At 48.2% G+C, this 26,868-nt stretch overlaps 1 protein-coding gene across 2 annotated transcripts in view; it reads right to left on the reverse strand.

Annotated features, from left to right (window-relative positions):
- Positions 1-26,868, reverse strand: part of fam135b (family with sequence similarity 135 member B) — a 607,420-nt gene that overhangs the window by 26,624 nt on the left and 553,928 nt on the right. For both annotated transcript variants that reach the window (XM_072468261.1, XM_072468262.1), the window contains exons 17-18: positions 19,408-19,559; positions 15,624-15,734 (exon numbers count right to left, since the gene is read on the reverse strand). In XM_072468261.1, the coding sequence (XP_072324362.1) occupies positions 15,624-15,734; positions 19,408-19,559 (263 nt within the window). The remainder of the gene's footprint in view (positions 1-15,623; positions 15,735-19,407; positions 19,560-26,868) is intronic.

A 26,868-nucleotide genomic window follows, 5' to 3' on the forward strand; every position in this document is an offset into this window, starting at 1 on the left:
CCAATCACAGACAAGAGCAGACATAGTATAAGACAAGAAACACAACACCTCCTAGTCAGTCCATCTGGAGACAGGACAAGGCCAGGACCTCATTAACAAGACACTCACAACAGTCACCACGTGCTGAGTACCAAGTCAGATGTGTAAATAACTAGTTGGAATAAAACTGCGTTGTACCAATCGCAACCGTGTTGGTTCATCTGTACCTCAGAGCACCCAACACCACATGGTACCAGTGAGTGAATCGATACTTACCGGCAAATCTGCCATCCTGAGCCATGGACACCCACAACAAACCGCAGCCATTGCAAGTCGCTGGGAACCTGGGCACCAATTGGAAGCTCTTCAAGCAGCGATTCGAACTGTTCATGCGAGCCAACGAAAAACAGGGCGCCTCGGACGAAACAAAGATTGCCATGCTCCTCACTACCGCAGGTCAGCACGCCATCGATGTATACAACTCCTTGGTGTTCGCGGAAGGCGAGAACAAATCTAAATATGACACGGTCCTCCTCAAGCTCGACCAGCACTTCAACGTTGAGGTCAATGAAAGCTTTGAGAGGTTTATCTTTCAGCAGCGCCTACAAGGTAAGGATGAGCTCTTTCAGTCCTTCCTGACGCACCTTCGCATACTCGTGCAGTCCTGCGGTTACGGCTCCACCTCAGAGTCCATGATCCGGGACCAGATCGTTTTTGGCATTGCCTCCAGTGGCCTACGCCAGCAGCTTCTAAAAATTAATGGCCTGACCTTAGCATCTGCAGTTGAAGCCTGTGTCCTGCATAAAAATGCGACCAGCCGCTATGTCCAATTTCAGGCGACCGAATCGGCATGGAGGGGGTCCCAAGCGATCGAATCGGCAAGCCAGGCCGCCCACGAGGCCGAAGGCATCCAGGCAATCGAGTTTCTCCCGGCCCGTGGCCCGGACGAGGGCGGCCGTTTTGCGCGCTTTTTGAGGCCTCCCGCGTTTGTGCGCGCCAAAACCTACGGCAACACTGAGGGACGTGCTGTGCAGGCGCGCCCGACGCAAGACCGAACTGCGCATGCGCAGTAGCGTAACGAACGCCATGATGTCATGACGTGCGGCAACTGTGGAGCTGCACATTTAAAAGGGCAATATCCTGCAAAAACCCGACAATGCCTACGCTGTGGCAAGATGGGCCACTACGCGGCCTACTGTCGAGCGGCTCAACCTGTGGATCTGCCACATCTCCGACAACCTCGCAGACACGTGCGGACCATTCAGCCTCCACATCACGACATCCAAACCGACGACACTGATGACCAAGACGCCTTCCAGGTTGCGGTCATTGATGTGAACCGGGTCAACACCATCGATCCGGCCGATGAATGGAGTGCCACCCTGACGGTCAACCGATCGCCGATCACTTTCCGCCTGGACACTGGCACCTCCGCCAACCTCATAGCATGGTCAGCATTCTATGCCATGAAGGTCAGACTACCACTCCAGCCATCCCGGTGCAAGATGGTCGACTACAACGGGAACGTTATCCAGGCCATGGGAATCTTCCAGCTCCAGGTGACACACAAAACACACATGGCCACACTCTCGTTCGAGATAGTTGGCTCATCGAAGGACTCCCTGCTGGGCGCACAGGCATGTAAGGCTCTCCACCTTGTGCAACAAATTCTCTCTCTCTCTCTCCAGACGGCACATCTGACTTCCCGGATGCAGAGTTCAACGCACAGCTCCAATCGCTCCTCGCCCACAACCAGGAGGCATTCAAAGGCATGGGAACACTGCCATACACCTACTGAATTTGCCTCAAACCGGACGCCATCCCGGTCGTTCACGCAACTCGCAGGGTTCCCGCGCCACTTAAAGACCGCCTCAAGCTGCAGCTGCAGGATATCCAGGACCAAGGGGTCCTATCCAGGGTCAGGGGGCCCACGCCATGGGTCAGCTCCATGGTGTGTGTCAGGAAGCCCTCTGGCGAGCACCGCATCTGTATAGACCCCAAAGACCTCAATAATAACATTATGCGGGAACATTATCCCATACCCAAACGGGAGGAGATCACCAGTGAAATGGCCCAAGCGAAGATATTCACGAAACTGGATGCTTCTAAAGGATTTTGGCAGATCCAACTGAACCCATCCAGCCGAAAGCTATGTACCTTCAACACCCCTTTCGGCAGATTCTGCTACAACCGGATGCCATTTGGCATCATCTCGGCATCTGAGGTCTTCCACAGAATCATGGAGCAGATGATGAAAGGCATCGAAGGGGTGCGCGTATATGTGGACGATGTCATCATCTGGTCCACCACACCGCAGGAGCACAGACATCGTCTCCAACGCGTTTTTGCCTGCATACGGGAAAACGGCCTGCGCCTCAACCGAGCCAAGTGCGCCTTTGGCCAGACCGAATTGAAGTTCCTGGGGCACCATATCTCCCGGTCAGGGGTCCGTCCGGATGCAGACAAGGTGAGCGCCATCACAGCCATGCCGCAGCCGGCCGACAAGAAGGCTGTCCTACGCTTCCTTGGCATGGTCAACTTCCTAGGGAAATTCATTCCCAACCTTGCCTCCCACACAATGACTCTGCGCCACCTCGTCAAAAAATCTACAGAGTTCCAGTGGCAACACACACACCAGCTGGAATGAGAGGAGCTCAAACGCAAACTCACCACAGCACCAGTGTTGGCGTTCTTCGACACGTCTCGTCCCACCAAAATCTCAACTGATGCCAGCCAATCCGGCATTGGAGCAGTGCTCCTGCAGAGGGACGACACGTTGCCTATGCATCGCGGGCCATAACCCCCACAGAGCAGCGCTACGCGCAAATCGAAAAAGAATGCCTGGGCTTGCTAACCGGTTTAGACAAATTCCACAATTACGTCTATGGTCTTCCACGGTTCACGGTCAAAACTGACCACGGCCCCCTGGCCAGCATAATAAACAAGGACCTGAACGAGATGACCCCTCGCCTCCAGCGCATCCTACTTAAACTCAGGAGGTACGACTTCCAACTGGTCTACACTCCAGGGGAGGACCTCATCGTGGCGGATGCCCTATCCAGAGCAGTGAGCATGCCGCCAGATGAGGAGGGGTTCGTATGTCAGGTCGAGGCACAGGTGGCCTTGACAGCGGCAAATCTGCCGGCTGACGACTCCAGTCTGGCCCGCATCCGCCGAGAGACAGCGGCCGACCCCCTTTTACAGCGAGTGATGCGCCACATGACGGGAGGATGGCTCAAAGGGCAGTGCCTGCAGTTCTATAATGTACGAGATGACCTAGCCATCATTGATGGTGTCCTTCTGAAGCTGGACCGGATTGTGATACCGCACAGTATGCGCCAGCTGGTTCTCGATCAAATACACGAAGGCCACTTGGGGGTCGAGAAGTGCAGACGGAGGGCCCAAGAGGCAGTATATTGGCCGGGCATCAGTGACGATATTGCCAACATGGTGATCAACTGTACAACCTGCCAAAGGTTTCAGCCGGCGCAACCTCCTGAGACGCTTCTGCCCCATGAGCTGGTGACGTCCCCCTGGGCGAAGGTGGGTGTCGACCTATTTCACGCGCTTGGCATGGACTATGTTATCATAGTGGACTACTTCTCCAATTACCCAGAAGTCATACGCCTGCACGATCTCACGTCGTCTGCTGTCATCAGGGCCTGCAAAGACACCTTTGCTCGCCATGGCATTCCGATGACTGTCATGTCGGACAATGGGCCCTGTTTTGCCAGCCATGAATGGTCGTCCTTTGCGGCCTCGTATGGCTTCACACATGTGACGTCCAGCCCTCTGCATCCCCAGTCCAATGAAAAGGCGGAGAAGGGCGTTCACATTGCAAAGCGGCTCCTCGGCAAGGCTGCTGCTGCCGGATCGGACTTCTACCTTGCCCTGCTGGCCTATCGCTCGGCCCCACTAGCCACGGGTCTCTCGCCAGCACAGCTGCTGATGGGTCGCGCCCTCAGAACCACTGTGCCTTCCATCCTGGCACCAACAATAGACCATGCTCCGGTACTGCATAGGATGCAACTGCAGCGCGATCGCCAGAAGAGATCGTACGACACAAGGGCAATTGATCTTCCCTCCCTGGCCCCTGGAGACAACGTCCGCATTCACCTACCAGACCGCAGCTGGTCAGCACCTGCCGAAGTTCTCCGACGCCTGGCTCCCCGCTCGTTCCTGGTACGCATGCCGGATGGATCCGTGCGTAGGCGCAATCGCCGAGCCCTTCGCCTACTTCCACGCTCGCAACGGAACCATACACAGACGCCGTGTCCTCCACTTTGTGGAGCTGCCATATACCATGCCCCTTTTGTCGCCACGTGTTGAGTACCAAGTCAGATGTGTAAATAACTAGTTGGAATAAAACTGCGTTGTACCAATCGCAACCGTGTTGGTTCATCTGTACCTCAGAGCACCCAACACCGCATGGAGAAGAAACACACTGCGCATGCACAGGAATCACGGCAGCAATTCTGGGAACACACTGGCGCTTCTGTGCATGCGCCAACTCGCGCCGGCCGGCGGAGGCCCTTCGGCGCCGGTTGGCGCGGCGCCAATCATTCCAACGCCGGCCTAGCCCCCGAAGGTGCGGAGGTCTCCGCACCTTCCGGGCGGCCCGATGCCAGAGTGGTTAACGCCACTCCTTGGCGCCCGTAAGGCCCGCCCGCCGGATACTGGCGAATCCCACCCATAGTCTCCCAAATGTTTAAATTCAGTCCTGAAGAAAACAAACAATTACTTTTAAACATTGTGGATCTGTGAAAATTCCAAACTCCCGGAGCAAACCTTTTTAAAAAAAAAAGTTTCTTCTTTAATACTAACACTGAAACCGGCACTATTGATAAAAAGTTATAAATCAAGTAGCAGCAACCTTCAGGTATCTTGTGCACATGTCCATTCTTTGCATGTGAGCCTTCACACAGAGCACCAGGAAGCTGCTTTACTGTGGCAACATCAAAGACTGAAACTAATCATGTCCTCAACCAAAATCCACACACTTCCCAGCTTTAAGCTATACTGATATGTGGAAAGAGCTTAGTTGTTACGAGGTGACAAAAGAGAACAAGCAGATGAATAAATAAGCTTGTAACTGTCTGACTCAACGGAAAGCTATTTCATTATTCATTGTAAAATTTTCACATTTAGCACTAGATAGAAACAGTCAACTCGTCTCGATTTGCTTTTTCTCGACATACAAATTTTATAATTCACGAACCTTATTAAAACAGTCCTGAATCATAAATATTTTAGGACTCAAAATTATCCTTCTTGGTTTTTTGATTTCTCCCTGACCTGTCCGCTTCTGAGCTGAGACTCGATTGCGAGAGAACATCACCTTGATTAGCTAACAACCATTTTCAGCCAATTGCTTCAGAACTAGCATGGTGGGCAAGTTTCCTACTGTCATCAATATTTCCCAAAAATAGATCACTCACCCCATTACTGGGTGGGGGATCTTGCGGTGTACCTTATGGCAGCTAGATCTGCTGTAATAACAACCCTCTGCTCTTCAAAGTAGATATTTCTGAGAGCAGTGACAATTTGCTGGGATAAACAGAAGCTTTTCACAGGGTTTGTTTGGATTCCTGAATTTCCATTTTGATTATGATGAACACTTGTAAATTTTATTTTAAAAACCATCGTTGGCTCTCATTCATCTAGCACAGAGCAAATCAATAAGCTCAAATTGCCCAGGAGCTCGGAGCCAATTGAGATTGCATGTTCATCCACACAGTGCACGCATCATAGAAGCTCAGAAGGCTGTTCTCAGCCTCATGACAGAACTGCAGATGATTTCACGTCACGTATTTCAAAATAGATATTGGGGCGGCGTGGCGGAACAGTGGTTAGCACTTCAGCCTCACAACTCCAGGGACCCGGATTCAATTCCGGCCTTGGGTGACTGTGTGGAGTTTGCCCTTTCTCTCAGTGTCTCCACGGATTTCTTCCGGGTGCTCCAATTTCCTCCGACAGTCCAAAGATGTGCGGGATAGGGTGGAGGCGTGGGCTTACATAGGGTGCTCTTTCCAAGTTCCGGTGCAGACTCGATGGGCCAAACGGCCTCCTTCTGCACTGTAAATTCTATGAAATCTTTGTGACTTTGTCATCAGCAGGACTTAGCTAGTCTTGTAGATTACATTATTTCTTGTTGCAGAGCGGTTAGTCAACCTTCATCACAATATTTACAGAGGCACGGTTTCTTACAGGAACATCTGCTTCAGCGTTTTTGACAGATGTTTTGTATTTTACAAGAACCTACTTAATATTTGTGCATATGCTCATTAATAAACACAGCTGCCAACGACATTGATCTCTTCAAATCACATAAATATTGCACATTTTTCATGTTGACTTATGTTCTTGATTGCAATTTGGACCCCAATTTTATTTTGAGAGCTTTGTGTCACAGACTACATGGAATCATAGAAAATACAGTGCAGAAGGAGGCCATTTGGCCCATCGAGTCTGCACTGGCCCCTGGAAAGAGCACCTCGCCCAAGCCCACACCTCCACCCTATCCCTGCAACCCAGTAACTCCACCTAACCTTTTTGGACACTAAGGGCAATTTAGAATGGCCAATCCACCTAATCTGCACATCTTGGTGGGAGGAAACTGGAACACCCGGAGGAAACCCACGCAGACACGGGGAGAACGTGCAGACTCCACACAGACAGTGACCCACGCCGGGAATTGAACCTGGGACCCTGGAGCTGTGAAGCAATTGTGCTAACCACTGTGCTACCGTGCCAAACATTGCCAAACAATATTTTGCTCAGGATTACTCTTAGGAATGCTCTAATGCTGGATGGGCAGAATTTTCCTCCAGCTATATGTATTCCTAGCCACCGATTCTGTCCTTTCTGTTGGAAATTATCTGAGCCGAACCACACCATTCATGACCTTGGTGTCATATTTGACCTCAAGATTACCTTCTGACCGCATGCACCCACTCCATCAGCAAGATGGCTGACTTCCACCTCTACAGCATCAACAAAATGACTTGTATTTGTGTAGCATCTTTTACATAATAAAATATCCTGAGGTGTTTCACAGGTACATTGCGTTTGATATAACGTCATGTAATATTTGAGCTGGTGAGAAGAGGCTTTAAGGAGGGTCTCAAAGAATGAAAGAGAGGTAAAAGATAGGGAGATGAAGGGAGGGAATATTAGTGCTTGAGCCCTTGGCAGGTGAAGGCTTGGTCACTACTTCGTAATTAACATCAAGATTTCTCAACAGGTCAGAATTAGGGAAGGGCACATGTCCCACGAGGGTTGTGGGGCTGAAGGAGGTTACAGAGATAAGAAGTGGTGAGGAGATAGAGGGATTCGAAAACAAGGATGAGAACTTATAAATTGAGGCATTTCTTAACTGGGGCCAATGTAGGTCAGTCAGCAAAGGGGTGATGGGTTTATGGAACTTAATGTGAGTTAGAGCATGGGCAACAGAATTTGGAATGACCTCAAAATTACAGAAGGTAGGAGGCCTGCCAGGTGTACACTGGAATGGTCAAACAACTATGCTCAAAGGCATAGTGTATTGCTGCAGTCGTTGAAATAGGCAGTCTTAGTGTCGATGCAAAAATGAGGGAGTTGGTGCTGATGTACAGCTTGGTGCGGCTAGCTTGGATTTGAAAACTCACACTGCATTCTATTATTGTCCGACTTGACCCTTGCCTCTGCTCATCTTATCCATGTATTTGTTACTAATAGATTTGACTGTGCTAATGTTCTTCTGGCTGGCCTCCTGAATTCTACCCTCCATATATTGAACTCATGAACATTTCTGCTGGCCATATCTTATCTTACACCAACTATTAATCTGCACTTCCAATTCCGGTCTCCAGTGCATTCCCAATTTTAATTGTGCTATCTGTCTCAGTTCTAAGTCTGTAATTCATTCCCTAAACCTCTTTGCCTCGCTATCTTTCTGACCTCCTTTAAGAGGGTCCTTAAAATATAGCCCAAGCAAGGTTATGGTCATCTGTCTGAACATCTCCTGAAGTGGCTTGGTGTCAAATTTTACTCCATAAAATATTCCTGTGAAGCACCTTGGGAATTTGACTATGGTAAAGGCGATGTGAGTTGTTGTTACTCCACTTTTATGCACTGAGGAGAAAATGTATTCAAGGCAGGAGTTCTACAAGAATTCACCTGGCAGTAATCTGTAACAATAATATTTCTTTTCCAATGCTATTCCAATAACAATGCTTTTCCAAAATCATTCCCTGCTCTGTCTTTTGGTAAATACTGAAACTACCTTCCTTCCTATTTGTTCCTTTGATTCCTTGAGGGAGAACGGTATTATTGATGTCTCACAGCTGTGAATAATATGTTGAAAGCAGAAGCTCCACATAGAGATAAAGAAAGAGGGGTGGAAGCAGCAATCTAGTCTTTTGGCTGTTTCAACTATGGTTCTAAGATTTTCAGGGTGTCAGTTGTCATACAGAGGTCTGCAGGACATTGCATCTGTGCCAGTCAAAAACAACCACCTAAGTGTTCTAATCCCAATTTCGAGCACTTGGCCTTGTATGCCTTGGCATCGCAAGTGCACATCTAAATACTTCGTAAACCTTATAGGGGTCTCTGACTCCATCACCCTTTCAGGTAGCAAGTTCCAAACACCCAATACCCTCTGGGTGAAAACATATTTCCTCACAACCCCTCTCTACCTCTTGCCTCTTACCTTAAATCTATGCCCCCTGATAATTGATCCTTCCACCAAGGGGAAATATTTCTTTACTGTCTACACTATCTATACCCCTCAGACCTTTCAATCATGTTCCCGCCTCAGTGTCCTCTACTCCAAAGAAAATATTGCCAGTCTAGCCAATCTCTCTTCATAACGGAAACTCCTCAGCCCAGGCAACATCTTGGTACATCTCCTCTGCACTCTTTCCAGTGCCATCGCATCCCTCCAATAATGTGGATTCCAGAACAACACACAATACTCTGCGGCCTAACCAATGTTCTATACAGTTCCAGCATAAACTCCCTGGTCTTAAACTCTATACCTCAGCTAATAAAGGCAAGTATACCATATGCCTTCTTAACCACTGTATCTGCCTGCCCTGCTACCTTAAGGGACCAGTGCACATGCATACCAAGGTCCCTCTGATCCTTGATGCTTCCTGGGGTCCTGCCGTTTATCATGTATTCGGCTCAAATGCATCACCTCACATTTACCCGGATTGAATTTCAGTTGAGTTATGTATTCATTGGTTATATACCTGATATGTCTGATTTACCTCAGAACACTGCAGAGATGACACCAGTTATAAATCCACAGGAGGCTTATTTACAGTGCTTTAAAATGCCTCAGCAATTGCAAGATTTCTACACATATGCCCACATTCTGGAACCTTTTGTAAGCAGTCAGTTACTTGAGCGCTCTAGCCCCATCTGCAGGTTTAAACAATTAAGCACAGTGAACATAGATTACTGATCAGAGCAACACAATCAAACGCAGATCTATTAAACCATTGTACATTACAAGTTGTAAGCAATGGGTACCTGGAACATTTTGCACAGGGTGACCAGCCATCTCAGATTTTATAGCGCCTTTTCTTATCTGAGGGTACTGTCCCATGTTCCAAATTGTTTGCTGTCCTTTGTCTGGTATTTTTGAAACAGTGAATCCAAGACTGCATGTGACTCAATTCTTTCTGGTCTCCGAACACCTTTGATTTCCATACATGTGAAATAAGTAGCCTGATTCCATGATCTAGACCCCACCCTTCCTGGCTCCCACAGTGTGAATAACAAAGCAGTTTCTCCACTCCTCCCCAATAATGTGGAGATGCCAGCGTTGGACTGGAAGGAAGGAGCTGTGCTCCGAACGCTAGTGATTCGAAACAAACCTGTTGGACATTAACCTGGTGTTGTAAGACGTCTTACTGTCCTCCCCAATAAGCTTTGGACAGCTTCCCTCCCCCAAATCTACCCCACCACTAGGCAGTCTCCCCCGCTGCATCCCCAGCACTCCCATGTTCTGGGGAGACTCCAACCAGCAACAAACCCCAACAACTCCCCCACCCTCTGCCAAAGGTCCCACCATCACTTTCACTCCACCAGCCAAGTCCAAAGTGTTCCTTATTTACCCTCCAACTGAACATTGGCCACACTGGTTTTGCAACAATCCAAATTCGGCATCATTCAAGCACACATTTCAATTTTGAGGTGTTCATAGTCTACTTAAAATAAACATTTAGTTGGTTTACACTGGGACTCCATTGCTCTGAGTAAATGAAAGGTTATACATGGGCTGTCAGCCCTGATTCCTTCCAACAGGCTTGTCCAACAGGTGGCCCGCGGGTCAGAATCAGGCCTGGCAAGCCGGTGTGTGACCCGTCAAGCATTGTCAAAGACAAACGGAAGGATAGCTAAGTGGATTTGAAAGCTGCTGCACAGCTGCTCATCCAATCACTGGCTGTTTTCTCCGCACATTTGCTGCTGGTAGGTTCACTAGTGGGGTAGACGGTCAGGAGAAAAAGGGTCTGTGATTAGATGAGGAGCGGCAAGAAGCGGGAAAGTAATTTAATAATCACGTAGCGATCAGCTGTCAGTTTCCAGAGCACGGCAGGGATGTGATGCCAGTGAGCTGGAGCTGCAGCTGGTGGGCGGGGGGCAGAGCAGAGACTGGAGAAACACAGGCAGTGGTAGGGGAGGGGTGGATATAATTCATACAGAGATAATCTTTCTTTTATCTGATACTGTCTCTTATTCTTGCCAAAATCTGCACACCGGCCCCCTCAACTAAGGAAAAAATGGAAATGTTTCCTCCCCCCACCACGTAAAGCCTATCTCTTAAGGTGACCTGAGTGGATCTTGCACACTGCCAGTCAGATGATCAAATGCAACAAATGGAGGCTATTAATATTTAAATAATTAAATCAGAGTTGCCACCTCTGTCTTTCTGAAAGCTAACTACAGAGGCAACTTTGGAAGCAAATCTCCAATTCCTTTTCCTTTCTGTATATCATCTGTACATAATAGGGGAAGTGGTGGCATACTCGCATTGCAATGGATTAGTAATCCAGAAACCCGGGTATTGCTTGAATCTCATCATGGCAGATGGTGGAATTTGAATTCAATAGAAATCTGGAATTAAAAGTCTAGTGATAGCCATTGTCGATTGGCACAAAAACCCATCCAGTTTCAATAATCTTCGATTAGGATAAATGGTCGGCACAACATCGATGGCTGAAGAGCCTGTACCGTGCTGTACTGTTCTAAGTTCTAATAATGCTCAGCAGGGAATGAAATCTACCATTCTTACCTGGTCTGGCCGAGATGTGACTCCAGACCCACAGCAATATGGTTGGCTTTTAAATGCCCTCTGAAATGGCCTAGCGAGCCACCCAAAACTTAAAAGGAATGAAACCAGACAGACCACCCGGCATCGACCTATGCACAGGAAACTACAACGGCAGCCCTGTTGACACTGAGAAGTTCTCCTTACTAGCATCTGGGGGCTGGTGCCAGAAGTCGGAGAGCTATCATACATACTAGTCAAACAACAGCCTGACATAGTCATATTCACGGACAATGTCCCAGACCACACTATCGCCACTGCTAGGTACATCCTGTGTCACCGGCAGAACAGACCCCAGCAGAGGTGGTGGCACAGTGGTATACAGTTGGGAGGAAATTGCCCTGGGAGTCCTCAAGATCAACTCTGGACCGCATGAAGTCTCATGGCTTCAGGTCAAACATGGGCAAGGAAACCTCCTGCTGATTACCATGCACTGTCCACCATCAGCTGAAGAATCAGTACTCCTCATGTTGAACACCACTTGGAGGAAGCACTGAGGGCAACAAGGGTGCAGAATATACCCTGGATGTGGGCTTCAAAGCCCACCATCAAGTCTGCCTCGGTAGTACCATCACAGACTGAGCTTTCTGAGTCCTAAGGGACATCACTGCTAGACTGGGTCTGTTGTAGGTGATGAGTGAACCTGCAAAAGGGAAAAACATCCTCATCCTCACCAACCTGCCTGCTGCAGATACATCTGTCCATGACAGTATCAGTAGGAGTGACCACCATACAGTCCTTGTGGAGACAAAGTCTCTTCTTCACATTGAGGATGCCCTCTACTGTGTTGTGTGACACGACCAGTGTGTTCAATGGGCTAGGTTTTGAACAGATTGAGCAACACAACCCTCCCCTGCCACCTCTCAGCCAAGCTGTTTCAGTACAGATACAGCACTGGCATCTGCCCGGCACTGTGCAAATCTACCCAGATATGTCCTGTACACAAAAGCAAGACATCCAAACTGTCCAATTACCACCCATTAGCTCCATTAGTAGTTATAGAAGAGCTAATCAACAATGCTCTCAACGGCATTTGCTTAACAATAACCTGCTCATTGATGTTCATTTTGGGATCCGCCAGGGTCACTCAGCTCCTGACCTCATTACAGCCTTGGTTCAAACATGGACAAAAGAGCTGGACTCCAGAGGTGAGGTGAGAGTGGCTGTCCTTGGCATCAAGGCAGAATTTGACTGAGTGCAGTATCAAGGAATCCATGCAAAATTGGAGTCAATAGGAATCAGAGGGAAATCACTCTGCTGGTTGAAGTCATATCAAGCACAAAGGATAATGATTGTAGTTGTTGGAGGTCAATCATCTCAGTTCCAGGATATCACTGCAGGAATTCCTCAGGGTAGTGTCCTCGGCCCAACTAGCCTCAGCTGCTTCATTAATGACCTTCCTTTCATTGTAAGATCAGAAGTAAGGATATTAGCTGATGATTGCATAATGTTCAGCACCATTCACGACTCCTCAAATACTGAACCAGTCTACGTCCAAATACAACACGGCCTGGACAAGATCCAGGCTTGGGCTGACAAGTGGCAAATAACATTTGCGCCACACAAGTGGCAGACAAAGATCATCTCCAACAAGAGAGAATCTAACCATTACATCTTGACATCGAATGGCATTATCATCCCTAAATTCCCTACTAGCAACATCCTGGGGGGTTACCCTTGATCAGAAACTGATTAGGACTAGCCATGTTAGCACCATGGTGACAAGAGCCCAAAGGCTGTCCACCATCTGCAAGGCACAAGTCAGGAGTGTGATGGAATACTCTCCTCTTGGCTGGATGAGGGCAGCTCCAGCAACACTCAAGAAGCTTGACACCATCCAGGACAAAGCAGCCCACTTGATTGACACCCCAGCCATAAACATTCACTCCCTTCCCCACTGACGTGCAGTGGCAGCTGTGTGTACCATCTACAAGATGCACTGCAGGAACTCACTAAGGCTCCTTAGGCAGCACCTTCCAAACCCACGATCACTACCATCTAGAAGGACAAGGGCAGCTGACACATGGGAACACTAACACCTGGAAATTCCACTCAAAGGCATTCACCACCCAGAATTGGAAATGTATCGCTGTTCCTTCACTGTCGCTGATCCAAACCCTGGAATTCCCTTTCTAACAGCACTGTGGGTGTACCTACACTACCTAGACTGTAAAGGTTCAAGATGGCTGCTCATCACCACCTTCTCACGAGCAATTCATGAAGGTCAATAAATGCTGACCTAGCTAGCAACACCCACATTCCAAGAATGAGCAGAAAAAATTAATGGTAGAGGCATGAGCAATATTGTTACAGCTCCTCTTATCATTACACAAGAACATAAGGGTCACAAACTACGGGCTGAGTCCTGCCGGAATTGGAGTGGGACATGGCTGGTATGTGCCGGGAGAGGCCTCCCCCTGGATCCCCGTTGGCCGCAACGCCGCTTTCGCGAGATGTTGCCCAAAATGGATGGGACACAGGCTCGCAAGGTTAAGTGGGTTTAGGCCATTAGGGTCGTTTAAATAAGTGTTCATGGGATTTCCCCAGCGCCCAGGACCTAACGGTCGCACCTGGGACACCACGTTAGGACGCGTCTCATACTGGTTTCCACAGACGTGAACAAGTCATAATGGCACCTGGGGGGGCGGGTCTCCCAGAGCATTAGAGACCCCCCGGGTGATCAGGGACAGGGTGGCACCCTGGCACCCAGGCACCTTGGCACTGCCAGCCTGATACCCTGGCACTGCCAGGGTGACAGTGGAACTGCCAGGATGCTCGCATGTCTGGTGGCACTACCAGTGATCGGGCCCATTGGATCCTGAGCGGGTGAAGGAGAGGGGTTGTTCCCGGGGGCCTCCTCGAGGTTGGGGGGAGGGGGGTGTTGAAAAGTGGGGTGCGTGGCTGAAAGACAACCCCCTCATCTCTGGAATCAATCTAGTGAACCTCCTCTCAACTACAATATATTTGGACAGCGAGAAAGAAAAATAAAATAGGACGCGAGGTGATTGCAGCATGCTTCGAAAGACAGAGCAGAGAATAAACAAAACAAGCAAATAAAGCACTTTTTTTCTATGCCTAACCAATGGCACTTTACGCCAAAACAAATTATGGACACAAGGTAGTATCAAGCTGAGTTGAGCAAATCATTCAGAACCCAACTAACTGACTCACTATTACCAATGTTAAACCTTCCTGTTGGCGCACAGCATATAGCGATTTAAATATATCCAGAAATATAATAAATGTGTGTATGTCATTACATATAGAACAACAGATATTAGGGAGTGGAACACAGAATGTCAGATATTCAAGATCAAATACATGATACAAGGGCCGAGCTCTGCATTTTAACTCATTCCAAGCTAAGGTATGTGTTTGTTCGCCATTGCCACTATTCGTTGGCCACTCATACTGGAATGCTGCACCAGTTGAGATTTCAGATGATGTGTTTATCTTTTTTCTTAGTATGCAATGGATTTGCTTCATGATACTACAGTCTAACCTGTGTTGCCTCATACCAAACTATATTGGAACTTTGATCATGATTGATTGACAGCCCTATCGTCAAAGGAACAAAAACAAATAGAATGTGCCTCAAGGTCTTTAACTCTGTTGTATTTCTAAAATCAATAGCTAGCATTACACATACTTTGAAGGAAAAACTGAAAGGTTTCATGGAAGAATTATTTAATTAACTATTTATGGTTATAAAGCTTTCAAAGGATAAAGTCTAAGCCTAATGGATTTGTTTTTGTGTATTATTTAAGTAGAAAAAAATGGATAATTGTTTTAGCCGTTGTGATTCTATTTAGTATGTCATATTTTCTGCCAATCAATACATTGAATACCTAGAGGAAATTCTAAATGGATTTCAGCTGGCTATTTACCACAATCAGAATTAATCATCAGCTTCAAATCAGGTTACTTCTGCAAGACAGAAAGCAGGAGATGCAATTTTAAGACCATGGAATGTGGAAATATCAATCCGCTGAAGTTAAAAAAGTGCCATAACTGGTAGAACTGTCACAGATTCCTCCTGAACTCACAAAAGTGAACATAAGGTGAAGACAGTCTTGGTTATGATGCTCATAGTGGATTTCAAACAGCAGTGACTGGGGGTCGCACGTGATAAACATGCGTTTGAGTGAGGCGCTGAAATAGTTGCTCGCACTTGTTCCTCAGCTTTAGCAATTGCTTCAAAACAGTGAGCAACTTGGAAGAGCGTGGGTGGGGAAAGGGTAAAAGTCAAGCATGCACTTCAATGGGATATATTACCCCTTTGCTTATGACGTTGCCCCAGCATATACACAGATCACTTAGCACCTACCTGGTTTTTCACTGAGTTTATACAGAAAGGTCTTGCGAGGGTCAGCCTGATCCTTGAACGTTAGTTGCAACAGTGAGCTCGACTTTTTCAGTTTCTGCATGAGCCAGAGGCCTAGATTAGTGGAAAATGCAAAATTAGCTACCAATCACTGCTAAAATACAAACATTCCCCTTACCTGGCTCACGGGACTAAAAAGTTATGAGAGAAACCAGGCAAAGTCAAGAATAATATGATGCCCAGCTTGATTTTCAAAGCATATAGATTGTGGGGAGGAGTCTGAGACAGTTATAGATGAGGTCTTGAGAAAGAATGAGGCAAGAGTGAGATGCAGTGTAACTGCTATTGAAAAGGGCACTGTGTTTGCAGCTTTTAAGGAGAAGTAAGCCCAAAGCAGCATTGACCAGAGTTGAGCCAACAAAGTAGAAGAAACATAAGAGACAAATCAATGGAGGGAGTTTGGGGGCTACAATGAAAGAAGATGCAGTCAAACATCTGTTTGTGTTCTGTCATGGAGAGCAAGTCAGGTTTTGGAAGTAGTGTGGGAAGGGATGCATGAAGAAATGGCATCTTAAAGGGAGATGGGATGGTCATATCAGAGTTCCTCGATTACAGTTTGAGAGGTTAAACTTGCATTGCCTGTGTTACCACTGGTTAATCAGTTCTTGGCTAACTTCCTTTATGGCAAAAAAGCTCCTCACCACCTCATACATGTGGGTGGGAATGAGGTTCATGGCATAGATGAATTAGATACGGAAACATACAATGAAAGCTACATTAAATAAGAATTAAAGATCCCGCTTCTCTACAAGGCACATTTGTTCAGTTCGTAGAGGCCACCTCAACATTGGAAGTAATTAGATACATTAACGGCGTTCAAAAGGCATCTTGACAAACACATGGATAGGACAGGTATAGAGGGATACGGCACAAGGAAGTGCTGAGGGATTTGGCCAAAATTGGTATCATGACTGGTACTGGTTTGGAGGGCCGGGCCGCAAGGCCTGTTCCTGTGCTGTATTGTTCTTTGTAATCCATGATAGTTCATTTGTTCAGATGTGAAAAGAAAATAAGGCAGCAGTTAATACCATGCTCCAGCAGTTTTTTTTAAAGTTACATTCTCTCCCGCAAAGGAGTTGCAGCCCAAATTTGTCATTTGTCCAGTTTTGTACCTGACGGAGCAGCTTTTGACAGACCGCCGAACATTCTACTATTACAGAAGGTAATGGGGCTTCCACTATAATTAAAGTCAGTCTTTAAGCACCAGGATTAGAAATGTGTTACAACAGACACTTCTTTGCCTGTCTTGGCTCAGATTTACTGGAAAATGATTTTGACTCCTGCTGCATCAGTGTGACATTCCTATTTCCTCACACCAGATGCTATCTGATTGAGATTGCCAATTAGTGCAGAATTTTCGGCAGGTGTGTGCTGTGAATCTCATCACTGGCAATGGGGTGAGGCAGCCAAATTCATTTCACGTAGCAGCCTTTCAGGAGGAAAGATGTAAGTAAGAGAGCGAAAGAGAGAAAATTAAACTGCGCATGAAAGAGACAGAAAGTGAGAAATATTGAGAGAAGAGAAAGAGAAAAAAAAGAGAAGAGAGAAGGAGTAATACCCACAGATTGAGACGCAGAAATAACTTCAATCAATCTGAACTGGATTATTGCTGCCAATCCCAGAGGTGAAAGGACAATGTGCTAATGCTGATGTAACTCTTAAATCTCTCTGTGAACAATTGGAGTCTTGATAAAAGATTTATTTAGCCCTGGGGCGGGATTCTCCCATGCCGCATCGTTTGGGAGAATCGCCGCTCGCGCCACATTTTCCCACGGCGACGGTCCGTCGCCGGCAAGCGATTCTTCGAGGAGCGGAGAATCGGCGTAATTTGCGCTGGCGCGTTTGACGCGGCGCGGTTGCGGGCCGCTGTCCGCGGCCGGAACGCTGATTCTCCGGCCTTGATGGTCCGAGCGGCCGTGCAGAAACGGCAGAGTCCCGCCGGCGCCGTTCACACCTGCTGCCAGCCAACGGGAACTCTGCGCGTAGGGTCGAGGTGCGGCCTGTGGGGCGGGGAAAAGCACCCCTTCACCGGGAGGGGCGTCCGATAGGGTCTGGCCCACATCGGAGCCCACCGATCGGCGGGACGGCCTCTCCAGCCCCGGCCCTATTTTATTACGCAGCCTGCCCCTGAACCCTCACACCATGTTGCGTCGGGGTCGGCGCATTGAGGAAGTCCCCCGCACGTTTGCGGGTTGGCGCAGCACCACTGCACATGTGCGGGTTGGCGCGGTGCCCAGTTAGCGCCGGGAAGGGACGCTGGAGCGGCGTGAACCGCTCCAGCGCCGTGCTGGCCCCCTATGAGGGCCAGAATCTGTAGTGCCCGCGCCCGATTCCGGCGTTCATGATGACGTGAACACTCTATCTCCATTTTGGAGAATCGCGCCCATTATTACCTTCAGAGTAGATTTGAATTGAGCATAACCTGTCTCAGTGTAAAACTATGGAAACAGCTGATGTCTAAAATCACAACTGAACTACTGTTGTATGCTCGGCAGTCTGTCATTGCCTCCAGTACCTTTCATCAGAAAGTATTTGTTTCCAACTAAAAGGAAAAAAAGTCTTGATTTTAAAGAAGAAATGAAGGATTTAAAAAATCTTCCTCAAAAAGATTTGGATTTACTGAAAGTATGCACTTGAAATATCACAGAGAGTGTCGGTGTGTAAACAGAAACCTGTGGTAACCATAATTAGGACGTCTAAGTCCCATCGTTTACCATGAATAACTTGTTAATCTCACATGAATAATTCATGAGATGGCAAATGATTGAATCAAGTCAGGCCCTCTTACCAGCCCCTGACCCTGAAGATGTCCCTCTGCAGGGCAATCATTTGTTCATTTTCCACCTTAAAAAGGGGCATTATTCAAGGATGACCTTAGACAGTCACCCAACGGGCTTACATCCCAGAAATTGAAAGTTCAGAATGCACCACAGCAACGTATAAACGTTGAATTGAATACATTTGCTAATTTGTCGGCTGATTTCATAAAAGATGATGAAAAAAGCTGCTGGACCGTCCTAAAAATCTACATAGTTAAGTTCCTCAATGTTCTTCAGTAAAGGGAATCCACCGGTCATATCTTACCTGCCCTACATGCAACCCTTGGAGATTAGAATTTAAAACTTAAAGTAATGAGCGATAGGAAGCCCACAAAAGTCAACGAGAACAGGTGATGTGCAAGTGGAAATTAGTGCGGTGCAAAATATAGGTACATGAGATTTGAACAAGTTGGAGTTTATGACTGGGGGCATGTGAAGCTGAAAAGAGTAGACAAAAGCAAGAATAATGTTTTCAGCAGCAGTGGGAATGTGGTGAGGGATGTGGAGGGGAACCTTAAGCAACCTTGATGATAGAAAAGTGCAGTGTTTGCTTTCGACTTGGGTGCTAAGGATTTCCAGGGTTTGATTAAGTTTCAGCTATTGGCTGAGGAGAACAATAAGCACATTTTATTGTGGGAGTAAAAAGTTATTGGTTTCAGTTGGAAGAAATGGTATCTTATCCACAGTCTGCTGTCAAGACAGGGGACTAGTAGCAGGAAAAAGATAGTTGGATTGGAGAACTTAAGTTTTGCCATTAGGAAGAGAATCACCAACTGTTTTTTTTAAACCAGTAATATTAGACAATCTACCACAATGTGCAGATTTCTGCCATGAGCATTGTATAAAATCCATGATTCTTGCAGTGCATCGTCCACCTGTCCAAACTCTTGTCTCCTGCAGCAACTTACCTGTGCTAACCAGTGTGCTGTTATTATACAGTGTTCCCAGGTGTGGCCCAGACAGTGACAGGAAAGTATGCAGCTTGTTGAGGTAACATCGAAACCGTGGCCGTGTCAGCACTGAGCGAATGATGATGTTGCCCAATGAGTGGCCAATGAAACTGCATGGAAACACAAAAGGTGAATTAAAATACTTTGGGTGACAGTGCCAGCCTCAGCAGCGAAAGATAACTATGTGTTGTCTACATTTAACATCAACAGCTTCAGGGACAGGAGACAAATATCAAGGTCGGATGACATTACAAAGCATGGCAGCACAACTGGAAACTATACTGAGAAATTGACCAAGGGATAATTTATTGCTTAATAACATTGCTGGGAAAACCATTGTACTTTTTATACTTTGCCACCAGTTAGCTACTGAGTCTGAGCGTGACATCCGATTCCTGACTTTCTTTTCAGTGATTGAGTGGATGAGCATTTAGTAGGGTATAGTTTATGTCAGTGGGCCATAAGTGGCCCAACAGCATTTGCAGTTCGGCCCACAATACATTTCTACCTGTGCTCGTGATGGTAGATTCCTTCCAAGTATCGGAAAATTGGGCCCCAAGCCTGAGGCAAATGTGCCCTGATTTTCCGACGCTCTCATTCATGTCGACTGCTAGCTTCGTTACCCAGCCCAAATTAAAAGCAATGCAATCAACGGTCTCCAGAGCATGATTTATGACTTTGAACCTATTGAAAATCTCCAGTTCTAAAAGAGAAGTGTGTTCGGCTAGGCAGCTTCTAAGTCGGCAACACCTTTCTCTTTCATGTTCTTTCCCATTTTTCCTTGTGATTACTGTGGGGATTTTACTGGTGGAATCTTTTTTTATTGCCACAGATTTTATTTTCATCACATTGAGCAGTTTCCTTTTCATCCCTCAGACTTATTCCAGCACTGTTATTCAAGCCACCTGATAGTGGACCATCAATGACAAACTGACAGGACTTCAGCACTCAACCGCCGTGGATGCAAGAAAAGGGGATATATGAAAAGGAGCTTTTTCCGATTCTACTTTTCACAAAAGCAGGCTGAATCACAAAGCAACAAATTATGTGCTACAGATCACGGTGGGCTGCCAGTCAAAATTAAATTAATGATAAAGCTTTTCTTGCTCCTGCAATACAGTATTGGACGGCTGTAACTGGATGACAGGTTATGAGAAATTTCTTTACGCAAAGAGTTGTTAGAGAATGAAATGCCATGCCACAGGGAATAGTTCAAACAGAAATCTTTTGAGGGGAAATTGGATAGATAGCAGCAGAAGATGCAGGGTTGTGGAGAGAAATCATAGTTGTGGGATGAATTTTGGATTGCTCTCGCAAAGAAAATAAACGTGACACAAGTGGCCTTCTCCTCTGCCATTGACTTTGGTGGTTTCAAGGCAGATCAACAGGCAGTTGAACTGCACTGATTATGTTTCCCATTACGCAACCCTTAAAACACCTAACCAACAATGCTGAGAGGCAATTGTCTCCACAGGCTCTAAATCAGCAGAGAGACAATTACAGAACTCCACCATATGCTACGCCATCTGCAGTCAACCTGGCAGTTCCGTCAATGGCACTGCAAGGCTCAATATTTTCTTGGCTCCAGCTCATTTCAGCCAAGCACTGCACTGTCAACTAATGTGCTGACAATCAATGTATCCAACAGGCAAGAGAAGCATCAGTTATGATCGTAGCACTTTTGTCTCTTTTATGGATGAAAGGAAGCATGACATTGTTTGCCAATACCACTGCTGTGCAGAGGAGCTGAGGGCACTCTTGTGATCATCTGCCCAGCAGGTTCCTGCTCTTTCCTTTTGCCAATGCGACTTGCCTGTCCTGCTTCCTCAATCTCAATGGCTGCATTTTTCACAGTAACTGTGTTGGCACCTCTGAACTTCTGTGTGAGGCACAGGGGGCGAGATTCTCTAATCCACGCCGTCGTAAACGGCGTTGCGTTTTACGACGGCATGAATGGGCTGACCCGACGACTAATTCTGTCCCGCAAAAGGGGCCAGCACGGGCGCGGGGCACCAGATCGGCATCATTCGCGCGACGCCCTGATGAGGCAGCGCCACGTCGCATAAAATGAGCATGAGTGGCGCACAGCCCTGAGACCAGCGAGATGGATGCCCCCTGCCGTGCCGCCCCGAGGTTCAGGGGCCATGACCTCGAGACGCTGCTGGACGCGGTAGAGGAGAGGAGGGTAATCCTGTTCAGTAGACGTGGCCACCGGCACCCTGCCAGCACAGTCCGGCGGAATTGGCGTGAGGTGGGCAATGCCGTAAGCACGGTTGGGCAAACCCCACGGATGGCCGAGCAGTGCCGCAAGATGCACGACCTGACGAGGGCAGCCAGGGTGAGTACACCGAGACATGCCCCTGGCACCACCCAACCCCTCCTACCCACAAGTGACAGTAAACCCCGCCCCCCCCCCCCCCCCCAGGAGGGGTGCCAAACCCCCCATCGGACCCATATGGGCTGCACATACCCCTGAGAGCCACCATGGCCGGGTGCGCAGTGCTCCCATACCATCATCTATGGGCGGCACGGTAGCACAGTGGGTAGCACTGTTGCTTCACAGCTCCAGGGTCCCGGGTTCGATTCCCGGCTTGGGTCACTGTCTGTGCAGAGTCTGCACGTTCTCCCCATTTCTGCGTGGGTTTCCTCCGGGTGCTCCGGTTTCCTCCCACAAGTCCCAAAAGACGTGCAGGTTAGGTGAATTGGACATTCTGAATTCTCCCTCTTTACCCGAACAGGCGCCGGAATGTGGCGACTAGGGGTTCTTCACAATAACGTCATTGCAGTGTTAATGTAAGCCTACTTGTGCCAATAAAGATTATTATTGGGCAGCATGGTAGCATTGTGGATAGCACAATTGCTTCACAGCTCCAGGGTCCCAGGTTCGATTCCGGCTTGGGTCACTGTCTGTGCAGAGTCTGCACATCCTCCCCGTGTGTGCGTGAGTTTCCTCCGGGTGCTCCGGTTTCCTCCCACAGTCCAAAGATGTGCAGGTTAGGTGGATTGGCCATGATAAATTGCCCTTAGTGTCTAAAATTGCCCTCAGAGTTTGGTGGGGTTACTGGGTTATGGGGATAGGGTGGAGGTGTTGACCTTGGTTGCCAAGAACCGGTGCAGACTCGGTGGGCCGAATGGCCTCCTTCTGCACTGTAAATTCTATGATAATCTAGCCAACATCTGCGCGGGATGCTGTGTACCGCCTATCTCTGATGCTTTGCCCCCCCCACCCCAGGAGAAGACCGCCCACAACCACAGGGAGCATGCGAGAACTGGAAGGGGTTCACCTGTACTGCACCCCATCGCAGTACACGGGCAGAGGGCACTGGACCTCGTTGGCAGAGCCAGAGACCGGGAGGTTGCCCCTTGCCAGATCGGAGGCGCACCAGCAAGTGAGACTTCTCTGCCTGGCTACACACCCTCACCCCATTCTCCCCCCCCCCCCCCACTACATCCCCTCCCCTATTCCCCTCCCCAACCCAACCCCCTGAACATGTAGGCCCCGCCCCAAGCTTGTAGGCCCCACCCCCCCAACATGGATGCCCCCTCCACAACCCCCCCCACCGCCCACCTGAACATGGAGGCCGCCCCCCAAACATGTAGGCCCCATCCCCCCCAACACGGAGGCCCGGCCCCCCCCTCCGAACATGGAGGCCCCCCCTCGTCCCCAGCCCCATCCGTGTCCATCCCGAGAGACTCAGAAGCACAATACACCGGCCGCTCACCCCCTCCCCTTGGGGTCACGCCGTCGGGACTTCAGGCCATCCGTACTGCAGAATCCACAGGACTCTGGAGAATCGCGGGACTTGCCCCCTTGGCCGATTCTCCGGGCGGCACGGCACCGTTCACGATGACGCCGTTTATGCCGGTTGAGAGAATGGCAGAACGGCGTCACGTAAACAATCGGCAGGATCGTCGATTTTCTGACTCGATTGTGGCCGGCAACATCTACCGAGTCATAGAATCCACAAACATGTCAAGCAGCACTGGGGCTAACAATCCGGCAAACTTCTTATGAAATTCAATTGGGAATCCGTCCGGCCCAGGCGCTTTTGTCCTGAGAGAATCCAGCCCAGGATGTTTTGTTGCAGTGTGTTGCTGTAGATCCATGGTAATGTTAGCAGGCCAGTTTTGCAAGCCTGACATAACAGACACTCGCTCCTGGCTTGAAACAAAGCTCACTTATTACAGTTCTGCACACAATGCGTGGAAATTCTAGCTTTTCGGAGCATTAAAGAAAGTTGAAGAGGCGGAATTCCACAAGTCTCAGCTTCTACCATACTACCCTTCCCTGCTTATTTCCACATACTGACACAAAGGAATACTTTCTTTCATTTGTTCATTGGATGTGGGCATCGCAGGCTGTGCCAGCATTTATTACCCATCCTAATTTTCCTCAAGGGTTAGGGTTAAGAGTCAACCACATTGCTGTGGGTCAGGAGTCACATGTAGGCCAGATCAGATAAGGGTGACAGAGTTCCTTCCCTGGGGGACATTAGTGAACCAGATGGGATTTTACAACAATCGACAATGGTTTCATGGTCATCTTTTAATGCCAGATATTTACTGAATTCAAATTTCACCATCTACAGTGGCGGGATTTGAACCTGCATCCCAGAACATGACTCTGGCTCTCTGGTTTACTCATCCGGTGACAATATCACTACGCCACTGCCTCCCCACCTCTTTTTTAATCTTTGGGACATTAAGGGTTGCATGCTAACCAGGTTTCTTGCAAGCCCGTAGCAAAAGGAGAAATTTTCACTGGGAATTCATGTTAACTAATCAATTAAGCTGATGGTGAAAAGGACAGGCCGTTAGCTCAGTGGGTTTTACACGAGCTGTCAGGCAGACCCAGCTCCAGTTAATTAGGTCTGGAAAATTGGTCCTATACTGCTTATGTCCTGGTTTATGCATTTTGTGGTCCTTCAGATTTTGAAAAGGCTATTTTAAGTGCCATAGCCTCACTGGTATGTGAATGAGATCCCCATGGTTTGTTAGTGAGGTAATAAATGGGAAACACCGACAGGAAATTCATTTGCAACTCAGAATGTTCCGTGTTGCTCATTAAGTGACTATCAAAGGTAAACAAATTGGACTTTCTTGCTTTTAGAGTTAATGGATAGAATATTTTCGATGGACGAAATGGCCTTTCCTCGTTCTGCACTTTCAAGAATTGTGAGACTGCAATACAAAAGACTGTCAGTCTTTTAGTTTATCTGAAAGTTCGGAAATGTTCTTTTAAAAAAATATTCTTATTGACATTTTTGATTTTATATACAGTTGCATTTTGTGTACGTTATTGTACAGTACATCAGATCCTTTTGTACCTATTTACATTTTATCACCAACTGTCTCAAAATGCTATCCTCTCTCCCCCCCCCCCCCCCCCGAGATCCCCTTGATATCCTCCCTGATCGCTTGGGGTGTGCCTCCCCTTTACTTCTGCTCTGTCCTTTTCCCCCCTTGTTCCCTCCTCTTCCCCCCCTCCCTAGGTTATGTATTCCTGTCAGTCCATTTCTAATTTTAAAAAAATGTTTTCTTCATTTGTACCTGTAGTTGGCCTCGAATAGGTCCTGGAACAGGCCGACAAATTTCCCCCATGCTTTAAGGAAGCCTTCCTCGGACCCTCGGATGGTGTATTTGATCCTCTCCAAGTGGAGAAATTCCGCCAGGTCTGCCAGCCAGTCTGCAGCTGTGGGTGGTGCTGCTGATCGCCAGCCGAGTAGGATTCTCCGGTGTGCAATTAGGAAAGCGAAATCTAGGGCGTCGGCCCTCTTCCCCATGTGTAGCTCTGGCTGTTCGGATACCCCAAAGATTGACACTTTTGAGCACGGATCCATCCTCACTCCCACAATCTTGGACATTGCCTCTGAAAAGGCTGTCCAGAACTCTACAAGCTTGGGGTAGCCCCAAAACATGTGGGTGTAGTTGGCCGAGCCTCTTTGGCACCGTTCACATTTGTCCTCCACCACCGGGAAGAACCTGTTCGTTCGGGTTCTGGTTAGGTGGTGCTCTGTGCACCACTTTCAACTGCATGGGGCGAAGCTTTGCGCAGGAGGAGGAGTTGGCCCCTGTTCAGTGCTTCCCTCCAACCCACTTCTTCTCCAGTTCGTCCCCCCATTTCCATCTGGTCCCATCTAATGGCATTCGGGCCCTGTCCAGTAGTTACCCATATATTTTCCCACAGTTTCCCCTTCTTTACTGTCTGTATTCATCAGGTCCTCTAATAGTGTGGTCTCTGGGGCCCTCTGGTATCGTACTGTCTCTTTGCGGAGGAAGTGTTTTATTTGCAAGTGCCTCATTTCTTGTCCTGTCGGTAGTTCCCATTCCTCAGTCAGTTTGTTCAGAGTCGCTAGTCTGTTTCCTGTGTAGAAATCCCTGACTGCCAGTGTTCCCCCGTTGTGTCTCCATTTCTTAAAATGGAGTCTAGCCTGGCTGCTTTCCACAGATGGGGGCCATGGTGGGCATCTCGGTCAGTCCGAAGTGTTGCCTCATTTGGTTCCACATTTTCAGTGTGGCAACTACCACTGGGCTGGATGTGTATTTTGTTGGGGGAGATAGGAGTGCTACCATGGCTAGGGCCCAGAGGGTCATACCCCTGCAGAAGGCCTCCTCCACCTGCACCCATTCTGAGTTGGGTTTGTGTACCCATCCCTTCACTCTCTCCACCGTTGCTGCCCAGTGGTAGTATTGCATGTTTGGTGGTAACAGGCCACCCTTAATTTTCCTCCTTTGCAGTGTTGGTTTGGGGACTCCTGGGATTCTTAACCCCCCACACAAACGCCATGATTAAGTTATCTACATTTTGGAAGGAGGAAGACCGGTATGGATCTAAACAGGAAGAGGAATCTCGGCAGCACGATCATTTTGATCATCTGCACTCTCCCCGGCAGAGAAAGTGGGAGCATGTACCACCTTTGCAGGTTCTTTTGACTTCCTCCACCAGGCTTGTCATATTCCACTTGTGGATCTGTGACCAGTGTCTGCCTATTTGTATCCCCAGGTATCGGAATCTGTTTTGGGCTAGTTTAAAAGGTAGCTCCTCCAGCTCTGTCCCCCCTCAGTTTGGTTCACCGGGAAAGACTCGCTCTTTGACAAAGTGTCATCTGGACTCGAAACGTTAGCTCTTTTCTCTCCCTACAGATGCTGGTAGGGGCAGATTGGGGCAGCACGGTAGCATTGTGGATAGCACAATTGCTTCACAGCTCCAGGGTCCCAGGTTCGATTTCGGCTTGGGTCACTGTCTGTGCGGAGTCTGCATATCCTCCCCGTGTGTGCGTGGGTTTCCTCCGGGTGCTCCGGTTTCCTCCCACAGTCCAAAGATGTGCAGGTTAGGTGGCTTGGCCAGGCTAAATTGCCCTTAGTGTCCAAAATTGCCCTTAGTGTTGGGTGGGGTTACTGGGTTATGGGGATAGAATG

The sequence above is a fragment of the Scyliorhinus torazame genome, chromosome 11, assembly GCF_047496885.1.
Source record: "Scyliorhinus torazame isolate Kashiwa2021f chromosome 11, sScyTor2.1, whole genome shotgun sequence".
Classification (NCBI taxonomy): domain Eukaryota; kingdom Metazoa; phylum Chordata; class Chondrichthyes; order Carcharhiniformes; family Scyliorhinidae; genus Scyliorhinus; species Scyliorhinus torazame.